This window comes from Anthonomus grandis, chromosome 3 (genome assembly GCF_022605725.1).
Source record: "Anthonomus grandis grandis chromosome 3, icAntGran1.3, whole genome shotgun sequence".
NCBI classification, from domain to species: domain Eukaryota; kingdom Metazoa; phylum Arthropoda; class Insecta; order Coleoptera; family Curculionidae; genus Anthonomus; species Anthonomus grandis.
The window spans coordinates 20,512,135-20,533,687 of NC_065548.1; the positions used below are offsets into that span (position 1 = coordinate 20,512,135).

Consider the following 21,553-nt stretch of genomic DNA (forward strand, 5'->3'; position numbering starts at 1 on the left):
ATTTTTTAAATTTCAGTTTCCAACACTAATGGAGCAATGACTCCTCAATCACTCCTAAATCCAGCTACTCTCACCCACCTTCTCTCTACTCCCACTTCTGCTCAACAGTTGCTACAATCCCTCCCACAAATGATCTCTAATCCTCACACACCCCCACAACCAACCCCATTGCTCAACTCACTCACGCAGCCACTTCTTAACCAAAGTGCGCCATACGTTAGCCAATCGGCACCGATGTTTCCACAAACCACGCCCCTTTTTAGTCAAGCTACGACTCCAAGCTCTCAGACCCCGCCCTCAAGACTGCCCATGGGGAATGGCCATTATGGAGAGGTAAAACCGCTGTCTAGCTATCAGCCTCCAACAATTTCCCGAAATTCTTCGCCGCCAGGAATAAACGGAGGTGGAAGAAGTAGTGTTGGAGCTTCGGATATCAGCGTTCCGACTAGCTTGGGGGCACCGAGTATTCAGAATGTGAGAAGAAGCCCCAGTTCGCTTAGTCCAGGATGTAACGATAGTTCTACGGCCGATTTGTTAATAGATTCACCAAGTAAGTTGAAATTATGTCAACAGAGTTATAATTGTTACTTATAACTTAGTATAACTCTACTTCTTATTAAAATTTGATTTTAAGTTAATTAAAAAAAAGAATATTAATATACACGCCTGGCTAATGAAAGTCGCGTACAGAAATCAGCGCTTTCATTCAAAAAAAAACCACCCTTAATAACTTCTTAAAAAAAAACAACACGACAATTTAGGTCAATTACCTGCAGCTAACCTCACTTTGATATGTCAAAAGCACATCATTGTAAGCAGCAATGAAATATGTATTTAACAGTGCCAAAAAAAAATTAAATCGGTTGATGTACCAGCGAATATTGACCAAAAATGTCTGGGAATAATGGATATTTTTTAAACGCAATACTTTGGTATGTCAAATGGCTCTTCTATAGTGTGATACATCATTTAAGGGTCATAAACCCAACCCAACGATGTATAAAAAATGTACTTATAAACCGTAACTTAATCAGTTTACAGAATTTATTTTATTAAGTGCTCAAAATGTGCTTCGTTATCCGTGAGGTAATAGTTAAATTTGTTTTAAAATTCCTCACTAACGGCAAGTGTTTGTCCGCTAATATATCTACATTTTCGGGTAATTCGACCCCTTAAATCATTAATATTTTCAGGTGAGATTTTATAAACTTTGCTTTTTAAAGGAAGGCCAAAGGGAAAAATCTAGTGCTGTTAAGTCTGGCGACTGTGCGGGTTTTCAATTCAATTCCACTACGCCTGACAATTCAAAACCCTGGAAACTGTTTATTACCATACATTTTTACTAAAAAATCGCCTCAACTTGGATCATTTTTTTTGGTGAAATAAGATGACAAATGGTTTTTCATTTTAAATAATGTGACACTATAAGGCAAACATTTGATCTACCAAAGCTTAAGTTGATAAAATGTCATTTAATACTACACGTTTTTTTTCTATTCGCTTGTACGTCAATCGATTTTGTTTTTTTCGTTGTTTGGTTAGATAGGAGATTATATGCCCTTTAAAATGATGTATCATACTTAGAGTAGCCATTTAAAATACCAAAAGTTTGAGGTTAATAAAATATCTATTACTCCAAAATATTTTTAGTCACTATTTTATTTTTGGTACATCAACCAATTTAATTTTTTTTGGCACTGTTGAACAAACATTTTAATAATGCTTGTCAATAATGATGTCTCACACGGTGGAGGTTCCGATTTGACTTCTCAAAGTGAGATTAGCTCGAGGTGAGAAAATTATTGACAATTATTATTTAATATAAAATTAAACGTCCCCTGTATATCTAAATTGACCTTGGTAATTTATGAGAAGTTATTAAAGGTGTTTCTTTTGAGATAAAAGCGCTTTGAAATGAAAGCACCAAATAAACTTATAATACCAAAGTCATAAATTAAAACTAGAAAGAAAGGATTTTTCTTACTCCTTCTCTGCAAACTACAGATGGTAGAGATACCAGAGACATGCGGCGTATTATATTATCCTTTTCAACGGCAAGTAGGGAGTCGAGGAATCAGTAAAGGAAGCATTGTCATTTTCTCTCCACATTTCTGCTATTTTTATTATGAACTTTTTAAAGCAATTTACTTAGATCTGGGTGGTTTTTATTAGAAACGTTTTCAGAATTTCTTCTAATAATATCATCTGACTTATGGGGGCTAAAATCGTAATGTAATTCATATTGGTTCTCGACTAGATTTGTGATTCGTCTTAAGTGTTCATTGAATGTCCCCTTTAATACCTTGTTTTTAATGAGCAGAATCTGAGCCTGGAATTAGCTCTTGGTTTCTTCTTGTAGTTCTTTAGAACAACATTTTTTAATATTTGAATCAGATAACATGCTAAAATTAATTTTTCTTGATTCTGTTTTAAAGCTTATATTTACTTTTTTGTACTTACCTTATATTTTTAGAGATCCTATCACAGGTATTCGGTAGTGATTCCTCTTAACAGTTTACTTACCTTAGTTCGACTTATGGTCTAATGGGAATGGATTTATCTAAAAATTTCTGCTAGACCTTAGTTCCAAGGATTTAAAACCCTCATGTTAAACCCGATTATGTGATGGAGAAATGTGGTTTTCAGTTCGTATTCCTAATATAAAATCAAATGACTTTTTTACGGTAACAACTTTTGCGATATTAGAAAGCCACACATGATATTTGCCGATGTCAAGCCTTGTTGTGCATTCATGTCTTGAACATTTACTTAGATTGTATTGAAAAAATTCATATTCGATTTGTATTGGGTGAATGTTGTTCTTCTTCTAATACAAATGTTGAGCATTATCGTATTGTAAGCAAGGCCAAAAGCTAATTCTTGACGTGTGAGAATCTTTCGCCAAGTTGTCGCCAAGACGCGGTTTGATATTTATGTAAGGAAAATGTTGGTATTGTCCTGTAACATTTTAAACACTTTATTGTAGTTCCATACCACTCTGGGTATAAATACTATAAACTTTAATTTACTAATTGTTCCTGTAATCTAAACATATTTTAATGATGAGAATTTGAAAAAGGCGACGCGACACAAAATTATTTGATATTGCTACCAATTCGTGAGTAAGCTTTTAAGTCAATCTTAAAGCCATCAATATATATGCTTCAGCCTTTTCCAGCATGATCTATGTTTACGTACTTCGGCTCCAATATGATAAAATAGTGGGTCTATGATCCTTCTCATATTATAGGACATTTCTGGTAGATTTTATCCATCAGGTCTACTCTATCATAATTTCGATCCTAGCCACAATGACACATTTAGATGGATAAAACAGATAAAAAAAGTTTAAACATATGTTACGCCTAAAAGATTTTAATTTAAGAGTTTGTTTTTTGCTAAAATATTAATTATCTTTTAGACCAACCTACGATAAATCAAACGAACAGCAACGTTGTTGATGGGATAAATCTAGATGAAATTAAAGATTTCGCTAAAGCGTTTAAACTTAGAAGACTATCCTTAGGATTAACTCAAACCCAAGTTGGTCAAGCCTTGAGCGTTACCGAGGGACCTGCGTATAGTCAAAGTGCCATTTGTAGGTGAGTTTAATTCAAACAATTTATTCGTTTAGACAAACAAGATAGTAATTTAAAATTGTAAATAAGAAAAAAAGAAACCAGATTCCAAATTCAGCCTCATTTATAAATGTATCCTAATATTTATTGTCGATGAGCTTTCCTTCCAAATTAAATAACTTAGTTTATTTTAGTATTGGTTTTGAAGGTATTAAAATAAAGAAAGCTGGTGGTAATATTTAAAATCTATGATACACACAATAAATAAAACAAAATACAATAAAGGGCTATATAGTTTTTTATTCATATGATATGAAGAAATAACTTAAATTTGTAATTTTGTTCCCAGTGCCCTGGCGTCCCAGATGGTTGCAGCTGCGCAACAGCAAGCAATGTACGTCTTTTTTTATTATTCATGTTATATAAATTAAAAATCACTCAAGAAAATAAAAATACTATTCTGCTTATTATATTATTAAATAATTATTTTTAATTTCTTGATATTTTCTTCCTTCAGTTTTCTCCATTTTTAAGTTAATTAGATACTTATAGAACTCCCCTCCCATAGATGTAGATTTCTGTCTTATTTTGCGCCAGGGCACTGGCATATTTTTTGTTTACGAATTATTTTCAGTTTTACTTATTTTTTTGTATGCCCAGTGTCCTGTGCCTAAATAATACTTAAATAGAGCAGGATTTTTCCAATTCACATATTGCATGTTTGTAGCATAATTTCCAACAGTAATATGCACGTGTTTTATATCATGCATATCAATATGTTATTCTATGAAACAATAATAAATTTCTGTTCTATAGGTTCGAGAAACTAGATATAACGCCAAAAAGTGCCCAAAAGATCAAACCAGTATTGGAAAGGTGGATGAAAGAAGCTGAAGAAAGGTAAGCATCCCAAATAAAAATAGTATTCGTTAAAAACCAATAAAATATATTTATGCACTAAGTTGGTGTTGAGGGCTAGAATTTAATTTGAAAAAGTTATTCCAGATATAAAAGCGGTCAAAACCACTTGACGGACTTCATAGGGATTGAACCATCGAAAAAGAGAAAACGACGAACCTCCTTTACTCCACAAGCGCTGGAATTGCTAAATGCTCATTTTGAGAGGAATACTCATCCTTCTGGTAAATAATTAAGCTTAGTTTTATAATTATGGAAGCATATTATTGTTTTTTTTAACATTAGTTAACACCAATGTAAAGGATTTAAGTTCCACAGGTTTAGGGTTTTGTTTTATTAATGAGATGTTCCTTAAATACAAATAATAATTTTGAACTAACAGATTGATTATTGCTTAATATTAACTAAATCAATGGCATTCGATTAAATACGCAAAACAACGTGCAACTTATAGTTATAGTTAAGTTATTGTTGTTTGATGGAATATTATGATTTCGGTAACGTCATTTGATACCCTGATAAACTTAAAGTGCCGTACTCATTTTTATCTAATATAACAACTTTAGAAGATTTTTAAAGTACATTTAAAATAAATGTGTAATTTCCTTTTGAAGAGAATTTTCTAAGAAGAGAAGTCTAAAATAAAAAAAATATGATCATCTCAGAAACATCTAAAAAACAGCATTTGGACAAACAGCAAAAGGGAAATTATACCATGCTCTAACAAAGATTAGTCACTAAATAATTATAGCATGTAAGAGTTTTAACGGACTAATAATTATAAAAATGCAAAATTGGCCAGAATAGCATAACAAAATATTTTTTTAATAATTCTTTTGAGATTTAAATTATATAAAATAATTAATGTATTTTAGACCATAGGACGGGTAAAAATTTTTTTATATTTTTTCGTCATAAATTTAAACATGGAACCTTCCGAGGTAAACTCAAAAATTTTAAGTAGTAATTTTCACGTCTTGTTTCTTTTAAAAGTTTTTTTTATGGCATTTATATTTAGGCTTTGTGACGACCACTTTTAGGTTGACACGTGTTTTGGATCGCTATGGTACTACAAATTAATTTTTTTTGGATTATTGCAAAGATGTGTAGACCCAGTATATCTTTAAGAAATCTTTCTAGAAAATCAGTTTTTGATAAATATGGTCCCTGTACTAAAAAACCCAAATCATAGTACCTCTTATTTTGACCTAATTCTATGAGGTCTAATAATATTTCATGTAACTTATCTACGGAAGAACGGAAGAGTAGCTTCTAATAGGTACATCAACCCAACGATTTGATTATCGCCCTCATCTATTTCCTTGAGTCATGGTGCAATACGTCTTTCTAATGCGTCACTGCAAATTATTAAGATGAATGTAGAAAACAGAAGACAATCATTTTGATAGACGTTTATGTACGTAAATATGTAACGCAATCTTTTACCATGTTCTTCAAAGTTGAGAATACCAGAGCACTAACTAAATTTATTTTATCAGTTTTTTAAGGTCATTATCCTGTCATATTTTGTTCCCATAGCTGTGTCATATCTCGCCGTTATATTTAGCAGTACACAAAAAACACGTGTAAGAATAATTGCTATAGTTGAAGGAATTTTCCTTACAAAAAAAAGTACAAATAGGGATGATAATAAATTATTAAAGCAATTTCTATAAAATTATAATTAAAATGTCCTCAAAATTGTGATTAAAAGTCTTGCAATTTCGTAACAAATTTTATACAATGTATCGAGAAATCTGATATATTAAAAGTACGAGATACTGGTATAAAATTAAATAATCATAAATGACACGAGAAATAGAAAAATTTCAAATAATATTAAAAAGTTTGATGCCACATCTTATGAGTTTACTATTTGTAAGATATTATACTTCTCATTGATCATTATTATTCCGGTTCATTATTGTTCGATAGCCACAAGACAAATTCACTCTTATTATAGTCATCACTGTATCGAAAAAAATCAAACTGATAATAGGTACCTGCTATAAAACTTCCTAGATTCATTAACGGAATTACAATTTAGGGATTGTATTTTTGCTATGAAAAAATCTCTGGACTGTCATGTTAAAAAATATCATGATTTTCTGAAAGCTAATTGCACAAACCTACAGTTTGAGTTAATGAACCACAAAAATTTCATTGAAATAAATGTACTAATATATACTATGTTAAACAAAAGCACATTATTATTAATTTATTCCTTATTATTACAGCCACTAATTTGTTTCGTAGGAATCAATTTCTCTTCAGTTGAATTAATCAAGAATTATAGGGTCTTGATAAAAAAATATTATAATTTTGATTTACTTATTTGGAGTTTTTAAATTAGAACTTTGGATAATACTTTTTGAACTATTTTGAACTTTGAATAATACTTTTAGCTCTATCTTTCACAATTCCATTAATATTACTAACATAACTGAGGGTGCTGCTATATTGCTCAGGGTCTAAAATTGGAGATTCGTATATAAACATCTTTTCTTACTTATCCCTAACAGAGTATTATGCATGAGTCTTAAAATACTTATACTACAATACTGCACTTACATTATTTTTGCTGATTGGCGAATCAATAATATTATAAGGCATACTGACCTCTAAATCTTTACCCTAGGACCAATATTTACCAAATTTTAAATTCTTTTAAGATGTTCATGTTTATTTTCCAGACTTTCTCTATCAACCTCATTTTCCAAAATAACCTATGTATATCGATAAGAATGCAAATTACTATAAGATAAATTATGTTCAGCTGCTGGTAGTGTAAAGGCTGATAGACAATTATAAGAATAGGAAATTTAATAAGCAATACAAGTATTTGAATAGGGGATCCTAATCTAGTTATTATATTTTTTCTTCTCTAATTTTTAAAAATTAATTTTTCGGTTTTTCCTAAAGTGGTCCTATAGTTTCTGCTTAATTTTTTCTGTTTGAATCCTTTGAATTTTTTTATTGTATTTTAGCGTTAATAATAAAAATTAAAATAAAACTACTGGTGTTTATAACTTTCAGTTTAATTAGCAATACGTAGCTCTCAATCACTTTAACCCATTTTCTCATTTCATTGTAGAAAAATGTGCGAATCAGTATTGGACTAATTACCACTTGACGAGTTTATAATACTGTCAGATTTGCTTTCACATGCTTATAGGATTTCTTGCAATTTTTTATAAGTAAGACAAAATTTATTACAATTTGTAAAAAAAAAAGCCATTTTTTAGAGTGTATGGTCTTAGAAGGCTCTTAGTTAAACACAACGGCTAACCACTTGACAACGACAACTCTTTCGAACTTTGGGAATGTTCTTATAGTTTCTATCAATATTTATGATTCTGGTTTCATTATCATTTATTTTCAGGCCATATTGAGAGTATCTGTAAATTTCTCCGGAAAGGTCTTTATACATATTACTCTCTGTAAAGCAGTAATCAAAGTCAGATCACGAGCAAATCTCAAGTTCTGTATTTTTTTGCCTCTGATGTTCACACATTGTTCCACTCTTGCAGTACCTGTCTCATAACATGTCCTCTATAGATATTAATGAGCGGCGGTAATAGAACATAGTTCTCCCTCATTCCAACTTTACAGTTTCAAGAGAGAGAATTTTTAAGTCGTAAATTTTCCGAGTTGTTATTTGATAATTATCGTATGGCAAACCCAAGGTAATGTGAGACGTCTGTTGACACTAATATATTCTAGAGTTGCTATTTTCTAAATCTAATCTGCCCGAGAAAATAATTTTCTAAACATAACGTTCTTCAGTCTTCTATCAATCACATACGGTAGTATAATATATGAGGACGACTAAGATCTTCTAGTTTCATCATCTCAATTGTCTGAGTAGTCACATCCTCCTTTTTTAGAGCTGTGTTGAATTTAGGTTTAATTAAGCGCAACTATCAAAAGTGCAACTTCAACATCATTATTTTTTTTTAATTTATATTTTTTGTCGGGTTCGAAATTTTTAAACGTCATTTGGGCCACCTTAATCAATAGTATTGCGAACACTACGTCACTTTATTTAAATAAAAGACTTAGTTGCTTGACTTTCAGCAATTGACAAATAATTGTCATATAACTGTATATATTTAGACTTTTTACTAAATAGAATATTTTTGCGTCTCTTATAGTTCAATTGATTTTTGTTGAAGACTTTATTTTAATTTATCTTTATTAAAATATTATTTATTAACTTACAATTTTCTTCTTATAGGTACAGAAATAACAGGATTAGCACATCAACTTGGCTACGAAAGAGAAGTTATACGAATATGGTTCTGCAACAAACGTCAAGCTTTAAAAAACACCGTTAGAATGATGTCGAAAGGGATGGTATAGAACCAATTGAATCAAGATCAAACCTAAATATAATTTATTAGAAAAATCTGTGATTATTTTCGATATTTGTGTGTTTTACATATGTGTACATGGTGTGTATTTTATATATAGATAATAGGAACAAAACTGTAAAAACCTATGGACTTAAGAATATTTCATTCTATTGCCTGTAAGATTAAAACATACTCCGATAAAAGCTTTTATGATAAAACAATTTAAAAAAAATCTGTTACTTTTATCTTAACATTTAAAAGAAAGTGTTTAAAATATATCCCCTTAAAAATTCTGATTTTTAGACATATCACTTGGTTATTAAAATAAAAGTTAAACTTATGTATAAAAAATAAAAAATGTAAAATGTGCTAAAGTTGGTTCTGTTATACATTAACTTTTTAAAATTGAGGTTGTTTTACCCAAATGATATTGCAAAGTGATTTCTAAATATAAATTTTGACATTTGATTTAAAAAATAAATCTAATGTCTAATTGTAACTGGTAAGGAAACTACTATAGTAAAGTAGGTACTAAATTAATAATATATAGAAACCAAATTTGTATAAAATTTATAATTACCAGCATGTATACGGTATTTACACTATTCCTTACGTTTTCGAATTTTTTATCAAAATTGATCAAGAATTAAAAGTATTTTTGTACTTCAGAAATTTGAACTGAATTTTTAGGGTATTTAAATTTTGTAAAATAGTCATTTTCGTTCTCGACTTATCTCATAAAATATTTCGCCTTTATTGTCATTTTTCATATGTATATAAGAATTGTATGTTAAAATTAATTAAAAAAATATTTAATTTTTGGAAGAAGTTTTAAACTTTAAAGCTTTTTTCTATAAGAGAAACCAAAGTTCCTACATATAGATCTTGTAAAAAAATATGTAAAAACTATTTCATAATGTGTAAAAATATTACTTAAGGCTACGCGTAGTAATCACGAAAGAATTTGCTAATTTTATTACTAATTCAAGCAAAAATTCATATTGTGTGAAAACTATTTAGACAGCTTTTTTCTCCACCAATAGACAGGTTCTATTTTTATACACATATTAAATGGTTATAATAAAGAAGTCTATGTTACAACCCATTTTAAATATTTGGACAATCACCTTTTAAATTAAAATTTACATAATGCGCCAACAACAATAGTGCTGTCTAAATATTACATATTATTAAGTGTTTTTAAAACATGTAGATAAAAATGTAAATTATTAAAACTATTTTAGATGAAAATCTGTAAGATATTAGTAATAAAGTAACCCTTAATGTGAATTGAAAGTACTGTATTTGTTCGTAATAAGGTAGACGTATCTTAAACAAAATTAAAAGTTGAATACAAATTTGTAGTTTTATTTTCTCAAAAAATTTTAACGATGGCATAGCATAATGGCCATTAATGCTGTAAATATGCAAACTATTACGTTTGTGGATATTAAAAAGAGAAAGACTGCTTGTGCTAATCAAGTCCCTCAGGTTGTATTTTCCATAGAAATTCACAGGTACCGGTTAATTTTTTACATTTCTTCACTAGTAAGTCTCAAGCTTGCTACTCATTTATCATTGATGCGGTTCGTCGGTGAGTTTATACAAATTGACACATTAACAAATCGATGCATAGCCTTTTACTGGTAATGCGTTGATGCGATTTGATAGTGCGTATATAAATTCATTCACGATGCAGCAATAAAACTTCAGTCAGTTCTCAAATGGAATCAGAATAACAGAATAATGTCACTGCTTTCTACATCACATGCCTTTTATGTGGTTGGTTCGCATTCAGTTAAAAAAAAAAGAAAAAGAAGTGGGTATACCCAACAGTAATCTGTTGATAGTACCTAGAATGCAACAAAATTATGCAAATATCAATGATTTATTTTATGTGCACCTAGCTGTATAAATGCGATTGTAAACTTACTGCCACATCAACAAACTAACGACGAATGAGATCTAAAAGTCATTTGTCGGTTGGTAATACTAACTTGATGGTACGCCTAACAACCGACTTATACAGTGAGGGTCAAAAGTATTGGCACACCATAATTTTCTAAAGTAATTTATTAATGTTTACTATATTTATGTAACCCAATAATAACTATCTAACTAAAAACATATAAAAGATTTAGTACCATAATAATAATGAAAAATAAAACAGATTTCCTTAAGCATAACGAGAGCATAACAAAAAAATTAAAATTACATTTTATTTAAAATGTACATAATTATTAATGAACATAATTATTGGCACACCAAATAAAAATAAAATTTAATCCCAGTTCTAATATTTTGTAGGACCTCCTTTTCTTTTTATAATATGAGTGAGCCTCCTTTTCATTAAGTGGACTAGCTTTTGCATATAGGAAGGCTCAAAACTATTCCATTATTGCAGCAAAACACTTTTAACTTCTTCCTTACTGGAAATATGGTGTTTCCTTATTCGTTTTCCTAGCTCACTCCAAAGATTTTCGATCGGATTGACATCTGGAGATTGAGGAGGTGTATTTAAAGTATGAGGGACAGTAAACGCAATTAAACTGCTTGACTATATAGGCTGTATGTTTCGGATCGTTGTCCTGTTGAAAGTAATAATCGTTTGCCAAATTAAGTTTTTCCGCACTAGCTCTTAAGTTTTTTTAGAATATTTAAATATACATTTTTGTCCATAATACCATCTATAAAAACCAGATTTCCGACCCCTCCCAATGACATACAGCCCCACACTAGTACACTACCACCACCATGTTTCACAGTCTTATGCAGATTTTGTGCATCTAGTTCACAATTGGGCTTCCTCCACACAGTCACTTTCCCATCTGAATGAAAAATGTTGAATTTACTTTCATCAGAGAATATTACTTTGTTCCAAAATATATTATCTTGATGAAAGTGTGCATTCGCAAATTCAAGACGCTTTTTTTGGTTAACCTTATTAATAAATGGTTTATTCCGAGCTACTCTGGCACTATATCCAGCCCTATGAAGAACTCTTCGTACTGTTTATGAGCTCACGTTGATGCTATCTTCTTCTGTCAATACTCCCGCAATTTCAAAAGCGCTAGTTCAAGGATTTTGCTTAATTTTATTCACAATTTTTCTTTCTTTAGCCTCTCCGTTAACTTTGGCGGACGTCCAGTTCTAGGCTTAATTTTGAAATTTTCTGCAGTTTCAAACCTTTTTAAGACACTAAGCACAGTAAATCGACTTTTCTTCACAATTTGGGCAATCGCTGAATACGATTTACCCTCTTTTCGCTGCTGTACAATTATTTTTCGCTCGGATTCCGTCGTTTCTTGGCCTTTGCGACCCATATTTGCAATGTATGCACTTAAAATAAGCACTAAACCTAAAGAAATATTTTACTTCATATAAATATTCTGTTAAAGAATGTAAAAAAACTGCTTCAAAATTGTCACATACAAGGCACCTATTTTTAAACACTTTGTAAACATGTGTGCCAATACTTTTGTCCATGGGATTTTTGATAGAATTTTAATATGGATTCTTTTGCAAAGCCTTTATTTATTAAATATTAAGAAACGAATGCTCTTGGGTATACACTTTAAATTAGAAAATATTTAAATGTAATAGGTCTAGTAGCTTAAGAGGACAGATACGAATTTTAATAAAAATCAATATGTGCCAATACTTTTGTCCCTCACTGTATATATCGCGTTATACACATTATGCATAGATTTGTAAATCGTCGCATGATGCAGTAGTAAGCACGGATTTTACAAGCATCACGTGATTTTAAAATCCTAGGAAATTAGAATTGCGAAGTAAGTAATTAGATCAATTCAAATAACTAAACCGAATACCATTAGAATTTGTGATTTGAAAGATGTATAAGACCTTCCATTAGTTTTTTTCTAAAATTTAGTATCATATTCTCACAAACATTCCGCTCACACCCGTATTTTATATTTTACGATATTGGATCTGTATATCTTAAATTAATAAGCACTCAAGTGCATAAGCAGAATAGGTATGATAATTACAAATTAAATGTATTAAATTAAAACAAAATTATTGTAGCGTTTTTATTTTTTTGGTTGCTTTTATAATGTAATAATTTAATATTGTATGAATAGTACCGATCGTGACATCTGGTGTCTAGTTAATGCCATTGTAAAAATAAGAACCCCTATATGGCGCTAGCTGTACTTGGCGTTGTATTTTAAACAATTTACTGGAATCAGGTTGTTTTTCTCTCCTTCTCTGAATAACGTGATTTTACTATCTGTCTTGGTCACGTACACCATGCTCAAGGATAAACTTTTACGTAGTATTGACATTTTCAATACTGGGCTGTTGTTGCCATTGTTTTTCCTGTAACTATAATACTCTTGCCTTTTGGGATTAGATTGATTTCCGTACTCGCTGCAACTTAAAGCTAAGCAAGGCAACATTGTATTGTCAATTCTTGTAAAACTATGTCTGCGTGGGATTATCCATCAAAGAGGTACTCAAAAATTGCTTTTTTTCAAAAAAGCACATTTTTCCAAATTTTGGCTGTTTTTCCAAATAGTGTAGTCTTCAGGTTAATAAGTTCAATTGCTTGAGGTTGGGATTCGAACTCATAGTTACCTTATGACGACACTAGCCTGTAATGTGAAAGATCACTTTAATACACTTTTTAAAAGACCCTCCAACATCTTGAAGTAAGCTTAATTCCTATTCCTTCCTTTGTTAAACGTTTTCTCATGGTTTTTAAGACCGCAATTTTTAAAGTTTCACGTGTTAATTTTAGGTTTTTATGCTGGGTTATAAACGAGATCTTATGCCGGGTCCTAAATCAAGTCTTAAGTGAGATCTTAGTTTTAAGGGCCATCCCAAGACCATCCCCAGCCATCTCAGGTGCTGTTCGCATTTGCCATCATGAATTAAAGCTTTATCAGGATTCCTTGCCTCTTTATGACGTTATTGATTGGATCTTATTCAGCTGCTGTCCTTGAATCTGCACAGTGGGTTACCAGGTGGAACCAGATAGAAGGAATGTCTAAGCAATGTTACGATTTCTGATTTGTATTGTTATTTCGATTTTGGAAATGGTCATATTGGCTAATTTATACTATTTGATGGGTCCCTAATTTATTAATTATTGTCTAGTGCCTAAAACACTTTCTTGGCAATTTGCACTGTAATGTAAATTGCATATCTACTGAAATAATATTTTACTTAATACATTTTAATTTCACTATCCTAATCTTCATACCATATTATACATATGTAAGCAACCGCACTGAAACGTTTTATTTATTTTGATTTGATTTAGTATATTATGTTGTACAGTATACTGTGCGGTAGGTTACTGACTTTGGCTAAAGGGTAGTTATATACTAGCGGGTTATTGATTTCTTTTTATGTTAATAGAGTTTGATTTCAGGAGTTGTACTTTTAACAAGAAACTGTCTTATAATTTTTACAACAATGATTTATTTAAGGAAAAGGTTACACAATGAACATTGACCAGTAATTGCATATTTTTATAATATAATAGTGTTAATAATTAATTATATTATTAATATAATAGTTAATAGCTTATTTTGTGTTTTACTATGTGTTATATTTCTTAACATACTTTTGTTTATGTGAAAATTGATGGCGACCACAATTTAAAAAAGTAAGCATCTCTAGAATAATTCATGCCAACCCACTACCAATTAATGTTCTCCAGACTAATAAGCTGCCGTTATCATATCTGCAACTTTTTATTAAAGACTCTCAACATCAGTCAATTTTTATAAAAAATAGAAATCGAAAATCAGTTTCTGCATCTTCGATCAAATTCCATTTTACCAGCTATGTACAAAATCCTGGGAAAAGACCTTTCAACTTTACAAACTTGTTTTAAAGAATAATATTTTAATTGAAAAATAAGTCGTGGTGGTTATACTTGAACCACTGCCTTAAGGTATATTACTAATAAAATAACAGAGGCCAAAGATAAGAATAAGGAAGCGGTGTAGTGCTATTGGACTATACACGGGCTTTTAGTTTAATAAACTATAATTTTTTATTAGGCATTTTATCTTGTACTGGTTTAAGATTTAGCGCTCGGGCCTAAATTAAAGAAATCATTATGATATAACAGCTCACAAAAAGTTATTAATTATTGAGGATAAATTATCAGAAAGCATGTCTGTAGAGTCAGGTGTGCCTTAAGAAAGTGTTTTAGGACCTCTCCTTTTTACACTCTATAGGTTGAAGGGATTTGACCGTTGACTGATTGCCCATCAAGTAACACACGTCACATTGCTAAGGATATGAATACGAGTAACGCTTCCTTCTGAGGAATGCTACACGAGTAACAACTTTGTCCTTACTACTTCCAGCAACTTTAAGGATTGACAGCAGCTGATTATCATCTCAGAGTTCAATTTTGTCAATGGCTTCTTCATCAAATCACTGCATTACTAAATTTTCTACGCTATGTTTTATGGATCGGTAAAACCTCATCATAAAAGTAGTATATTTAATGGTAGGAACAGTTATGTTTTGGACGAAGAAAATCAAAAAAAGCAATTTTTTGTAGAAAACCTTCCTTACCTTCTACCGGAACGGTTAACAGAACTTACTTACCGGCGTTTTTGGGAGTTTTTCCAGAACTTCTTGAACATGTTCCAATATACGTTCGATAGCAAATGTGGCTTCAGCATGATCGAGTGCTGGCTCACTTTGCTGTATAAGTACGTGAGGATTTGGCTCAGCGGTTTGGGCATCGTTAGATTGCCAGAGGTGGAGAACTTTCTTGGTCACCCGATTTAACGTCGCTAGATTTTTTCCTATGGGGAAATGTAAAGCATTTCGTCTACCAGACTCCAGTAGGAACAGAACAAGACTAAACTGGATGAATTTTAGCAACATTTGAAATCATTTAAAAGTATTAGTCTAGAGTATTAAATTTTTAGTCAAGTCCGCCGACATCATGTGCGACGTTTAAACCGGTAGTATTCAGGTTGGGGGAAGACATTTTGAACAATTATTGTGATGATATTATGTACAAAAGGTAAGAATTAAATGCATTAAATTAATGCATTTAAAATAATGCCTAATAGGCAATTCATCGTCTTTCTACATTTTAACGCATCTTAGGGCAGTAGTGCCGTAGTGACACTTTTCCAGACATGGGTCCCTAAACTCAAATGTTTTCTACTCTTACGCTGAATAATCCCTAGAAGTTTGATCCCATAGTTCTGAAACACCCTGTATATCTTTTTTTTTCATTAGTTTTACATATTTTAAATTTGTTTTTTGCGAGTTTTAATACTTTAACCTTTCTGAAAAGGTTTAATTATAATAGACAAATTATATTATTTCTAAAATTCAAAGCTTAGAATATATTATATATTAACATATAATCAAGTAAATAAAGCTTTTTAATATGATATTATGGGTCAACTAACTAACTAACCTTTGGTATGCAATTTTTGATTAACCAAGATAATTACTTCTGCATTGAGACTGCATTACTGCTTAATTATATATGTATGTCTATGATACTAATTAAATGCCTTTGACTCTAACTTTGAATGTTCATGTTCAAGTTATAACTGCACTAATACATAGCTTAGATATTAAAATCATGTATGCAGTCAAATGTTATGTAACAAATTTCGTTCGAATTAAATTTACGCCTGAAATTTAATTACCAATAACATTTTATTAATTTATTCATAATCAGGTATTTAATCTCAAAAGCTGATGATTGATCATTTTTTATTAATATATTCATGTATCCTCGATAAGAAATGTATTCTTAAAAATCTCAATTATAATTCTCTTATGGTATTTTCAAGTTTTATATCGAGTCTGCTCTAAAACGTGATGGAATTTAAAGTCATTTATATCTTGAGCTGGGTTACGGTTTAATAAAACGATGAACTTAAAAAATGATGTTCATCTGCCGGGAGGCCTGAATCTTTTTACGAAATTAAATTGGCATAATTCCTGCATACTTCGTTGCCCGATATCCGCATTATTACTACGTTTACTATTTATACTATATATGTTATTATTACAATAAACTTTATTAAGTGTTACATCAGTTACCCAACTGAGTAGTCATGCAATGAATTCAACAGTCAACTGATGCTTTACCAATTTAGACATTAAGTGAGTAGTTCAGTGAGTTTAAACGCTTTAGGACTAAAACAATGGATCGGTTATACAATGCAATGGTTAAACTACATTTACAGTATGTATTATAAATATTGTGGCCTTTAACAGCAGTAAATATAAAACAGTACTACTGGGTTTTATATAGGGAATGATGGGTATTTTAAATTTCATTGGACTGAATAAAAAAAGAAACTTGTAAGCAGTACTATTGTTTTACGTATATATTTTTTTTAACTTAAAATAGTTAGGTTATGACTTTTTTAGAATAAATAGTAGTAGCATTTCACTGATCAATAATGTGTTGAGAATATATGTCAAAATTTTGCATCATGTCGCCTTATTATTAAACCGTTGAGTTAATTATATAAGTGAAATAGCTTCCGAGGCACAGTCTCACAAATAAAACATCATTGCTACAAAACTTCAACCAGTTGATATTAAGTAAAAAAATTGTATGTAAAGTGGAGGGTTTTTGAGGCTGCTTGAAATTGAGTGAAACACAGTGTATCTAAGGTAATTATATTTGAGACTGTGACTTTGTTTTTTTTTGTCAAAAATATTTGTTTAGTCTCTTGGAAAGATTTCTGTTTATTCTTATCTTGGTTCTTTAACGTAATTTTTAAAGAACCATTTCTTCTGATGGGCCGTAACTGCATGGCTCCAGTGACTGTGGACTGCGAGGGATTCGTGACGCGCATTGCAGGCAGAGAGGAGTGGCAGCATTCCAACAGACCTGCATTGCTAAATAGGGGGACCATCTGGTACACAGATGGCTGCAGAATGAATAACAGAGCTGGATTAGGGCTTTGTGGTGGGATCCCACATACCAGTAGGGCATACTCGCTGGGGGAGCACGCCACTGTCTTCCAGGCCGAAGTATTCGCTGTATTAAAATGCGGACAGAAAATCCTAAGCTGCGGACACCGCAATACAGTCGTATCAATATGCTCGGACAACAGAGCTGCCATTAAGGCTATCACGGCCACAAATGTAAGCTTCAAGCTTGTACTAGAGTGCATAAAAGTCCTGAAAAAACTGGTGCTGGTTGACTGCACCTGGCCACGCAGGCCATGCAGGTAATGAGGAAGCGGACTCTCTTGCCAGACTAGAATCCGCGAATGTGCCGATGGGGCCAGAACCCATAGTTGGTATCGCCAAATACGTTGCGGTCGCGTCAATGAAGGGTCTGCTGGACAAGTGAACTCACCGAAGATAAACTGAGTCCCCTGGTATGAGACAGGCCAAAGCGCACATAGGTGGGCCCTCTGCCTGTCTCACCAAAAATCTACTACGCCTAAAAAGACGCGAAGTTCGGCTAGTGACAGGTCTTTTAACCGGTCACTGGCACTTAAGAAGCCATCTCCATACTATCGGTATTGCGGACAACCCGGAATGCCGATGGTGCTGTGAGGAGGATGAAACTGTTGACCATGTAGTCGGGGAATGCCCAGCACTCACGCGCGCCAGGTTCAAATACTTGGGTAACACTTTTAGTGTACCGAGTCCTTCAGACCAGAGAGCCTTATCGGTTTCTCTAAGGCCGTTGGGCTCTGTTAACCCCGGTGGGGCATGACGGGTGCATCAGGAGACCTATATGCACCACTGCCTTGGCAGCCCACTGTTTCGACAATTCAATTCAACGTAATTTTTGTATCTTCTAGCCACCTTAATTAATAACTCTTAATATTTTATACTAAAAATTGCTTTCGTGTTAACATTAAGGTTTTTTAATTTTTAGATTATCCATGAAGTTTTTAGTATCTTTTATTTGATAATAATATCTTCAATGGTTATGGATCTATTTGATTTTATATTTTATTATTTATATATTTTACATTTATTTATATATTATTTATATATTTACAATTTATTATTTATATATTTTAATTTATTAATAAAATTCTAGAAATGTGATAATTAGGGATTATATCCTAAAACTTGTTACAAGACTTTATTTAAAATTAAATAAATCTCTAAATATTTAAAAAACAAAAAACAACTTAGTTCCCACGTACATTAAAGCTAAAATAAAAATTAATTTACTATAGAGAAGTAGATTAATGTAGTAATAAGTAATTAAAGTAGTGAATACTCGCTTTAAGCTACACAAAAAAATAAAAGAGGTAGCTGAAACCTTTAAAAATCGACAAGTTATGAAGATCATAGATGCAAATGGAAAAATTAGCATTGACCAACATGATCTGAAGAATATGTGGAAGTCATACTTAGATAAGATTTTTGAATATCAAAGACCGAAGATCATGAATTACTGTCGGAAGAACACCATATTGCACAAGGTAAATATAGCAATAAAACAAATAAAAAACAAAAGACCAGTGGGACAAGACAACACAGAGGCTAAATTTTAGCCGGAACCACTTTCTAGACTTATGAGTCCTAATCCATGCAGAAACGTCAACTGTGATGTGTACGCATGTCTAGTCGTTTATGAAAAATCTTTTAATCGCGTTCAACATCATAAAATGATCAATATCTTGGAAGAGGCCGACTTAGACAATAAAGATTAACGGGTAAAAGAGGGTATCCTTTTGAACGGATTAAGCCAGAGTAATATTCGGTACGATACCATGGTGGTAGCAGCTTGGAAGCACGGCAAAGGTTAGTAGACCATATGGCATAGTTCAGTAAACAATATAGTCTTAATATCAACTTAAAGAAAATGAAACAAATGATCATCAGCAAAGAGATACCAATAGCGATCACCTGTTTGTCGACGGAACTCGAATTAAATCTTGGAACCATCATTAATGAACAATGAGACAGGGCACAAAAAATAAAATGTTGTATAGGAAAAGCAAGGAAGGTATTTTACAAATTGAATGGCATCTTTAAAAGTTACAACACATCTCTTGAAATGAAAGTAAGACACTTAAGATGATATATCTTTTCTTTTTTATTGTAGGGCGTAGAATCCTGGACAATCACAGAAGCCACTACTAAAAATTTGAAAGTACTTGATATGCGGCTATATAGGAAAATTATCAGAATACCATGGACAGCTTACAAACAAAGAAGTACTAAGAAGGATGATGAAAGATCTAGAAGTCATGTACACACACGTTAAAAAAAGAAAACTAGAATACTTATAACATGTTATGAGAAATATTATGATGCCGGAAGAAGAATATTATGGTTCCAGATACTACGGATTTGGTGTGGGAAAACTCTGTAGAATCGTTTTGAGCTGTAAAAGAAGAAGTGCATACATACACATTGGCATTGAGGGAACCCTCCATTTCACTTAAGTTAATATTTTTTTTGAGGTTATATAACAAAATCAAAATAACTTTTACAAAGTCATAAACAATAGGCCTATATTCTTATGAATTTTGAATACAGTTTTCTGATTACCAAATTATTTCTATTTAACTTTCTATGCATGTGATTCAATGCAAGGCTGAATTATATTGGACAAGATTACAAATCACAATTCGCACATGTCTTATTTCCATAAAATTGCAAGGTGATATTACCTTACAACAAAAACTCTATAAATTTACTTAAGATCTTGTAGTATTTTCTACCCGTTAGCTGTGAATTAAAACACTTGATGCACAAAAATTGTCAACTAATTTATTTACACACTTACACTACTAAACACGATCACTTAAGACTACTAGAAATATTTATTTACACCGTATTTATTTACTACTATTTACGTCCGCTTTAAAAATCGCGCCAATATTCTGAATTAATCTAAACCGGCCTCCCAGCGGTGACACGGCTCCTTATATACTCGGCAGACAATCGTTCCGGAGGATTCGCTAACCTTCTACGCATCTCCAGAGACGTCGTGCAATGTGCCCACTAGCATCATTCCGGAATGACGAAGAACAGCTGGTATTCGCGACGTTGCCAATATCGTTATAACAATATTATCAAAACTAAAATAAAATTTAATATAATCAGCAAATCATATTATATTTCGAGGTAAATAATTAACTCGCATTTTTGTCGCAACAGTAAGCACTCAATACTACCTCTAATATTAATCGTCACCTCGTGACATAATATAGGACAGAGATCCTATAACTGTTTTATATAAATATATTTTTTAAGACTAGCAGGAACGATGAATAATAGGTGGTTCTTTGTAAAACGATTTCATATTCTTCTTCTTTCAAAAGCTCATCTAAAGATTAAGAAAATGAAAATCAAAGAATCAGAACTTTTATTATCCAAAAAAATAGGCACAAAGTGTATGGATTTCGTCACAGGTTTACATGTTATAACCTCAGCCTAAAAAAATATTGCTAACTATCTAGTTAACTAAAATTAAAAAATATCCACCTATACTATATATTACAAGAAGTTAAAATAGTCAAAAGTAAAGTGACATTACACATTCAAAAAAAGGTTAAAAAGAAAAAAAAAACATTACATTACATCGTTAAAAAAGTTATATTACTTAACTGCCTAATCGGCTAGATGGCTATCTACATCATAAAAACATTTATTGGCTAGGAATTCGTTCGTACTTTCGTAACTTTCTTTTAAATATCGAAATGGTTTTGCTAATCTTTATATCATTCGGTAGATTGTTAT

At 31.6% G+C, this 21,553-nt stretch overlaps 1 protein-coding gene across 6 annotated transcripts in view; it reads left to right on the forward strand.

The window, feature by feature from the left end:
• The window catches only part of LOC126734734 (POU domain, class 6, transcription factor 2), a 262,067-nt gene extending 253,013 nt beyond the window's left edge, over positions 1–9,054 (forward strand). For 3 of the 6 annotated variants that reach the window (XM_050438457.1, XM_050438459.1, XM_050438460.1), the window contains exons 7-12: positions 17–550; positions 3,422–3,602; positions 3,928–3,972; positions 4,395–4,478; positions 4,575–4,720; positions 8,734–9,054. In XM_050438457.1, coding sequence (XP_050294414.1) covers positions 17–550; positions 3,422–3,602; positions 3,928–3,972; positions 4,395–4,478; positions 4,575–4,720; positions 8,734–8,858 — 1,115 coding nt within the window. In that variant the 3' untranslated portion in view covers positions 8,859–9,054. The remainder of the gene's footprint in view (positions 1–16; positions 551–3,421; positions 3,603–3,927; positions 3,973–4,394; positions 4,479–4,574; positions 4,721–8,733) is intronic. The other 3 variants (XM_050438461.1, XM_050438462.1, XM_050438463.1) reach the window with 3 other exon arrangements.
• Positions 9,055–21,553: the final 12,499 nt, after the last annotated feature.